The 8,476-nt window shown below is 32.7% G+C and overlaps 1 protein-coding gene across 3 annotated transcripts in view; it reads left to right on the plus strand.

The window, feature by feature from the left end:
- The first annotated feature begins 606 nt into the window (after positions 1-606).
- LOC106665843 (coiled-coil and C2 domain-containing protein 1-like) overlaps positions 607-8,476 on the plus strand; it is an 8,571-nt gene continuing 701 nt past the window's right edge. Inside the window, exons 1-16 of one of the 3 annotated variants that reach the window (XM_014392619.2) lie at positions 607-801; positions 866-992; positions 3,521-3,592; positions 3,661-3,761; positions 3,903-4,081; positions 4,140-4,294; positions 4,355-4,578; positions 4,652-4,832; positions 4,914-5,126; positions 5,183-5,404; positions 5,466-5,656; positions 5,851-5,982; positions 6,073-6,248; positions 6,303-6,423; positions 6,490-6,641; positions 8,181-8,234. In XM_014392619.2, the coding sequence (XP_014248105.1) occupies positions 745-801; positions 866-992; positions 3,521-3,592; positions 3,661-3,761; positions 3,903-4,081; positions 4,140-4,294; positions 4,355-4,578; positions 4,652-4,832; positions 4,914-5,126; positions 5,183-5,404; positions 5,466-5,656; positions 5,851-5,982; positions 6,073-6,248; positions 6,303-6,423; positions 6,490-6,641; positions 8,181-8,234 (2,357 nt within the window). In that variant the 5' untranslated portion in view covers positions 607-744. The remainder of the gene's footprint in view (positions 802-865; positions 993-3,520; positions 3,593-3,660; positions 3,762-3,902; positions 4,082-4,139; positions 4,295-4,354; positions 4,579-4,651; positions 4,833-4,913; positions 5,127-5,182; positions 5,405-5,465; positions 5,657-5,850; positions 5,983-6,072; positions 6,249-6,302; positions 6,424-6,489; positions 6,642-8,180; positions 8,235-8,476) is intronic. The other 2 variants (XM_014392620.2, XM_014392621.2) reach the window with 2 other exon arrangements.

The following is an 8,476-nucleotide window of genomic DNA, read 5'->3' on the forward strand; positions in this document are numbered from 1 at the left end:
TTGTGTATTGGAATTGAGTGCTTGGTGTGGCCAGCTCGAAGTCCACATTTGAACCCAATCAAACAAATTTGGGACCAACTTAAGTGACAAGCACGTTGGCGAAACCCAAGTCCTAACACCCTAGAAGAGTTGGAAACAGCTGTTCTTTATGAATAGGAAAAAATTCCTCAAAATTTTATAAAAATATTTTTCGAGGAATGCAAAGGTGTTTAATGTGATTCGTGCCAGACGTGGGAATACCTGGTACCTGGTACCAAAGGGGACCAATTTTTTGTTCTTTACTTGATAATGTTTTTTTTAGAATTAGATAATAAAGTTTCTTTTTAAATGTCTTATTTTTACAACCAAATCAATGTTTGATATGCAAAATAAGGATAAATTTAAATACATTAAAATTTAAGGGTGATGCATTAATTTTGTCCATCAGTCTTTTTAAAAAGATTTTAACAACACACTCCACCATTTATCATTTATATTTGTAAATCAGTGTATTTACAAAAGGTTTAAATAAAAAGCTAAGTACATTATGTATTTTTACAAATTATTATTACAAATTATCAAGATGGTCATTTTGAAAAGGACCGAGGCCGCATGGGTATTTGGAGTTAACGAAACGACAGGTTAAATTCAAACAAGAAGATCAGGAATGGCTTATCAGTGATAACGAAAGTAATGAATCCGTTTTAGTTGCACACATTACAAAATATTTCACTTTGACCACTGAATAAAGTTAAGCCCTACGAGATGAATAAGAGTAGAGCTCCGAAGAAGCCGAGGTCGGCAGGAAGCAACATAGACCAAGTATGCATTAAAAAAAAAGAAAAATGTTTTATGAGATTTATGCTCTAACTGACGAATCCTCAAGCTCGGGATTTTCGCCATGCCTGACTTCGAAGGAGATGATGACGGCGAAGAAGTAGACGACGATCTGGAGGCCGAGCTGGACGCGATTCTTAACACTGGAGGAGGAAGGCCTAAACCTAAACCAAAACGTATGCACTACAATGCATTTACTTCATAACTTTTACCTTACAGGTTGCCATACAATTACAAAAATTACAAAGGATTCTAGAATATAATCAAAAAATGGTATAAAGAACCTTGGTTAACAAAACCGTTGAATATAAAATACAGTCAAACATATCGTACACTTTAATTTTTCTGTTCTGTTTAAAATTTTATGGAGCCTAATGGACCTATAGGCTCAGCATAGTTCATTTGGCAAGTTTCCCCTTTTTTGATATCATGTCCAGGTGTCAAACTTATAATGAGGCACTTGAATACAAAGCTTTGTTCAGAATTATTATTTCCAATTTTTATACAAAGACAAGAAAAAAAATTAGTGTCATGAGCGGGATTCGAACCTTTGGCTGTGGCTCAATACACTGGTGTTCTTACCACTTGAGCTATCATGTCCTTGATCCCCCAAGACACCAACTTCTCTCAACTGGCTATTATTTAAATATCTCTTTTACCACCAATAATCTTCTCAACCATTTTTGCATAAAAATTGGACATAATAATTAATAATAAATAGAAAACTAATTAAATAATTTGTTCAGAATTCTATCAAACTGGCAACTATTTTGTCAACAGAACAATTAAGATTTTGAAAAAACAAAAACAAAAAAACAAGCAAACTAGAATTCAGATTCAGAGCATTCATACTGCATCATCATTTTTTGTTGCGTAAATATATTTTTTCTTTTCAAATTGTATCTTTTCTCCATTGTTCTTATACATACGTTTGTACCGTGTGCTTCATTTTTCACCGCAACAGGAAAAAATACATGTTGCATTGATTATTGAAATGGCCATGCAATGAGTAGAGCTGTTGCTTTTTTTTAGTGCAACAATTTGAAATTAGTTACTAAATTCCAATAAGATTGTCCCGGGGAAGAGCCGTGATAATAAGTGTTTGTTTAAATAGAATTATGCCAAAACATGTCTGAGTCTACCATGTATTACTTTCATATTCAGCTTTTGTTTGTTCAGTTCAATACAATGTAGTACTTATGGGGTGAAGTTGTTTTACAGTGGTAATTGTGTTACCACCATTTACCTTGGAGACATGGTAAAAGTGTTCCACGAATAGTATCCTCAATGTATGATACTGTTTCAGTCACAATTTATGAGTGATTTTGAGTTTTCAAGAAATGGGAAATTTTCAGCATGCTCATTGAGGTAGTATCAGCAGAGAGATAACATTAATGAAAGTCTTTTGGGTTCGAATCCTGGCAGAGCCCATGGCTTTTAATTGATTATAGTATGAAAAATAGATGGTAAACTGGTTTGATTGTGATACCCAATGGGTAGTTGGTTGTTAAGCCCTTTTGTATGGTAGGAATTACTATAGTTTACTTTCCACCTTTTACTGTTGTGGCCACCATGCCAGGTAATCTAGAGGTGAGGTGATTGGTCAAACTCATGACTGTGAGATTTACTATTCGAGAGTCTGATGCCTTATTCACTTTCCAGTTTATTAGGGAAATTTATCCTCTTCTTCATTATCAAGTCAACAAACTCATAGTGCAGTGACTATATAATGAAAAAGACTATTGACTATTCTATAGTTTCATTTCATCTATAGTTCATTTAGCAAATTTATCCACTATGTGTGGTGATTAGTGAACGTTAGTCGATGATTATTTGAAAAAGTGCCCTCTCAACATGACAAGAATAGCACAATTACGCAGCAAACAAACTCTTTGAGCACTGAAGATGATCTCAATAAAGATCGAACATTAGCACGATAAAGAAAACGTCTTTCTGAAACCTACATCACACCAGACCGCATCTCATGATTTCTGAATAATAATTTATCCACTATTTCATTACCACATCCCTTTACCAAACTTGAATGCAACACTTTGTTCAGAATGCCACTCTTCTATTTGATTGGCCCATATCCTTGAATTTTTCATGTATTCGGACTGAATTTGATATAGTTAGTTTTAAAACAGATCAATATTATTTAGCATAGTTTATTTGGGAAGTTTATCCATTTGTTCAATACTACATCCTGACACTAAAGTCAGTGTGGAAGGACTCAAATATTTTTATTTCATCCTTCCACTATTAATTTGTTAATACGTGAATATTTTGAAGCTGCCTGTCTTAGATTTTTTTGTAAAATGATAATCAAAATAACTTTCAAAACCAAAGCATGTTAATTTTTCAATTATATTTTATTATACGTATTTGGCAAGTTTATTTAGTGGATTAAATGTTAATTGTAAGTTGACAAAAGTTGTCACTGAAAAAAAAATTGTCATGTCAAAAGTTGTACCCATTAGTTGATTAATTAAAATTATAAATTTATATTTTCACCTTAATTTCATTTTAACTTTAGATTGGTCCTCACAATATAACTATATTAAAAGAGAAACATGTAATAGTTTTAATTCACTTGTCAGAGATTTAATTAAAATGCACTACTAGTTATCTGTTTAATTGTAATTTAACGTATTAAATCCAATTTTTTCCTCAAATATTTTTGTTGTTGTTGATAAATTGACAGGTGATAGTCTTCTTTCATTACTTAATGAAGACACAATTGATGTAGCCTCCGGAAGTATTTGTTTTCAACTATGTAATTGTACTATGTAATGTATTCATGTGCAGTAATACTTTATGTAGAGTGTTCAATCGTATTTTTAGCCCAAGTACCGTCTAATTTGGAAAAAATGGTAGCTGAGAGTTTACGAGACATTCCTTCTGATGAAGAATTGTCTGGAGATGAAAACGATCCAGAATTGCTTGTAAGTAAAGCTGTCCTTTATAATATTACTTTACAAAATGTATTGTGTAATAGAAGCAAGTATTCGTCAATATTTTCATGCCAGAAAAATATATAAATTTTGGTGTATACATTTTTTAAATTATAATCTCTCTTTAAATAGGCTGAGTTTAATTCTGTCTTGGGTGAAGAACCAGTCGATAAACCAGAAGAGAAACCACAAGTGATGGCACCAACTTTTCAAAGCCAAGATTTTGTTAAAATTATTACAGAACGCATTGAAATGTACAAACAGGCAGAGAACAACGCTAAGACTGTCGGTGACGTATCCAAAGGGAGGAGGTAAGTGGGTCGAAATCAACATTTAAAAATTGTTCCTCTCAATATTTCTTGCCTTTAGACTTGCACGAGGCTTAAAAACTCTACAAGACCTATTGCAAAAGGCAAAATCAGGTTTTGCAATAAAAGAAAGCGATATCCCATTACCAGTGAGTGTTACAGCTTTAAAGCCAAAAGTTGAAGATCCTCCCCAGTTATTCGAACCATTACCTATTGGTAAATGACTGCTAGCAAAAATGAAACTTACGCATTTGCTTAAATATCTCTTAAATTCAGATGGAGACGGGTCAGTAGATTCATCGGTAAACTCTCAGCCTCTGTCTCCTGTAGACAGTAATGAAGCACCTCTTATAGATCTAAAAGATAACAGTCCTACCTCAGAAAATACTGAATTGTTAAATACTTTAAGTGAAAGAAAGGAACAGTATAAAATTGCTGCTGTTGTAGCAAAAAAGAATGGTGATGTGCAAACTGCCCTTTGTTATGTAAAAATTGTTAAGGTAACTAAAAAATAAAAAAAATGCAGTTAAAACATAATAATTCTTTTTTATATACATTTTAATTTTTCAATAGCAATTTGACAATGTGATAGCTGCTGTTAAATCAGGACACACTGTTGATTTAAGCAACATGCCTGGACCCCTAACTTCTCAACAAATGTCCCCACAGCCAAACATAAACGAAGCTCCAACACCTGCAGTCCCGAAAGTTCATTCAGAACCAGAACCAGTATCAGAACAGCCTTCGGAAAGTGGTATATTTCCTTGTGCAAATGTTCCTTCCTCAAATTGATATCAGTTAACAATGCTATAATTTTTTTTTAAAAAACATGTAGAAGCTCCAGAAGGACCAAAAGTGCCAGAAACCATTTTAGAAGCTCTTGAACAAAGATTGGCAAAGTTTAAAGAGTCTGAAGAGGCGGGCAAAAAAGACGGGAATGCAAGTAAAGTTCGGCGAATCGGAAGGATAATAAAACAATATGAAGATGCAATTAGGCTCCACAAAGCAGGCAAACCTTTCCCAGTTGAAGATTTGCCGACCCCACCTGGTACCCTAGTGTAGAATATTGATGAAGAAAATGAGTAACATGAACTTTTTTTTTAGGTTTTGCACCTATCCCAGTGGGTCCTCCAGCTGCTCCAGTAGCTCCCGCAGTCCCCAGTTCTCCACATCCTTCAAAAACATCCATCTCCATTCCACATCCGTCAATAATGGATACACCAGTACCACCTGTCGCACCTAAAAGTCCTGTACCTACACCTAAGGCTCATAGAGCTGCACCTCCACCGCCTGTTTCTCCAGTGGCACCATCAACGTCTAGTCATGGTATTGTAATTTTTTTATTACCCTCAATCTACACACTACATACTATAAGCAAATATATTAGGAGGGTCTGTCACTCGTCAAGAAAAGCAACTAACAATTTTGAAGTTGAAACAAAAACAGTTTAAGGAGGCAGCAATAAAGGCAAAACAAAATGGGAATATTGAATTGGCTAAAGAACTTCTTCGTAAAATGAAAAACTTTGATCCTCTTATAGAAGCTACTATAAGTGGCCTACCAGTCGACATGTCCACAGTAATATTTTAATAAAAAATTAAACAATTTTATGTTTTATGTTAAACAATTAAACAATTTACAATTTTTGTTTGATAAATTCAATAATTATTGAAGAATCAGGTTTAATTTATTGGCAAGTTTTTTACTTGATGCTTTTATAATGATAATCTCTTTTTAAAAATTTGCAACAAAATTAAAAGTGATTTTTACAGCTTCCAGCACCTCCAGGAAGTCAAGACTCAATTGAAAAAGAGTTTGAAGTGATCAATCTGTCAGATCTCCCAATAGGTACAACTTCTGAAATTTATAACCAACTCATTACTGATCTTCAAATTCAAATTAAGGTTAATCCCGCATGTCATATTTCATTCACTACATTCATCTCAGTCAAACTGTGTAACAGCAGATAATCATTGAAAAAAATTCTATTTCAGACGTGCATGGAAACCAGAGCTCACTACAAGGCCATGGGAGAAGTGGCGAATGCAAACAGATTCGAAAATTTAGCCGTGGACACAAAAAAAGACTTGGATACTGTGAAAATTGCCTGCAACAAAGATGACCCTGTGCCGAGGTTCCATTATGAAATGAGAACGTTTTCAATTGTTAGGTAATACTCACTTTTCCTTATATTTTAACAACGTTTAATATCTTATCTTTTCAGATGTAATATTGATTTAACGGACAATGATTTGGAACTAACAATCATGCAAGGGATAAATTATAATGTTCTAAATCCAAAAGAAATCGACACTTACGTCCGCTATGAATTTCCTTATCCAACAGTTAGAACAATAAATACTGGTTACCCAAATCAATATGGTTTTGTTAATATTTTTTATTGTTTAAAGGATGATCCCAAAAAAGATAAAACATCGACTGTATATAACACAAACAATCCTGTTTATGATACAGTGGTGATGCTAGCTATCCAAAGAACAAATCGTGCCTGTCAAAGGCTGTTTAAAAGGCATAGCATTAAATTGGAGGTGTGGTCAAAAGGGTAAGTTAATTTCTGTATAATAAAGTAAATACTGTTTTATGGGTGCTGTTAATTATATTTTAATAGAATGTAGATAGTTTATGGAATGTCTTGCTAATTTTTTTAATGCTAACCTATTTGTAGAATCTAAATAACAACAAATTAATATGAATTATGTTCTTTTTTGGTTCTTAAGGAAGTTCTCTTTGGTGTTAAGGAAGTTGAAATGTTGACTTGTATTGTAAAATAAGTCCACAGCCTTTTTCAATAATTTAATTTCAACCCTCCTGTGTTTGGAAACAATGTTTATTTAATCATTATTGTGTATGCACTATTAAAAGGGATTATGAAAGTGTTTTTGTTCTTTAGTGTTGTTCGATATCTCATATTTTTACAAGGGTTTTACTAATTGAAAATTGAAGAAACAATAGTACATTTTGGCCATTTAAACAGTTTTTTATTACCGCAAAGGGAAACAGCAGTTTAGCCTTCTAGAAAATTTATTAATAGTAATGGCAATTTAGGAGAAATCACTGTTTATAAGTGTTTCTTGGTTCAGAAGCATAAATTTTCATTTGAAAGGCACAAACTGTTATTCTTCAACTGTTGATGGCGACCAAATTCAAGCTTTTGTCACAAATAACCCACACTCAACAATACGGGTCTGCTTATCTCATATTAAAGAAAGACGCATTTGAATGCATCTGAAACCAGCTGGATATGTTTTTCAGTATGATATAAGGGATTTTCCTATTGATTAAGATTGACTGAGAAGAATTTATTGGAGCACAACAACAAATGCTATGGACTTATTTTATGACTTGATAAATACTCTTTAAAAATATAAAAAATAATCCTCAATCAACTGAGACACAAGTAAAACTCATTGTTAAAATTTTTGTATTCATCCTTATCTGACTTGGTGGGTTTTGGTCAAATTTCTTTTTACATTTCATCATCAAACCACGGTATCAAACTGACCAAAGCAGTCGCTGATGATCAGGTTGATCAGAGAAGCTAATGAAATGTGTTGGATTAGTAAGTTTGTGCAGTCTTTAAATCACTATATTTTACAATAAAATAATAGTAGAATCCATGTTTTAAAGTGAAAACCTAAGGAAGTATTTGGATTGTGATGGCTAGGCTAAATATGAATAAATTGAAACTAATATATCTGGTATATCTGCATCTTGTGCAAAAGAATAGCAAATACTTGTTGAATTGCAAATTTATTATTTGAAAAATGCACATCGTCTTATTTTGTAGAGAATGAGTCAAGAATAAACTGTAATTTAGATAGTGGACAGCACTATACGTTGTACTTGTTAATGGAATCTATGGGAACAGTTAGCTACAATTGTATGTTTTTTTAACTTTTGTCTTTCAAGTAACTTTCTCAATTTGTTTATTTTTATATAATCACTTATGTGATGTTCGTTTAACGACTTAGTCACATTTCCTTGTTTGGTAGTCTGGTTGTGGTGTTATTTTTGATGTCTTTCCTTCAAAGTTTTAAATCAGGTTCTGAAATACGCAGTTTCATTATTAAAATTGTTACAGGTGTGTTTTGAGTGCACTTTGTGGTATGTGTACTAAGGATTCTGGCGTTGTAAGGTAGGGCGATAAGGGCAAATAGGTTGTCACCAATCAGCTTTTATGATCATCAAGCAATTCTGTCTCATTATAATCATACATTTCTTTGGCAACTTAAAAAAAAAATTATCATAACATTTTGTTTTTGTCTTGACAATTTCCTTTACATTAGCTGTCATTAGTCATAAATAATATTTCCCATAATAAGATGTATTATTCATATTTTTAAAAAAATTGTTTTTTATTTAATTTATATATATATA

Source organism: Cimex lectularius, unplaced genomic scaffold (genome assembly GCF_000648675.2).
Source record: "Cimex lectularius strain Harlan isolate CLEC.00 unplaced genomic scaffold, Clec_2.1 scaffold54, whole genome shotgun sequence".
Lineage (NCBI taxonomy): Eukaryota > Metazoa > Arthropoda > Insecta > Hemiptera > Cimicidae > Cimex > Cimex lectularius.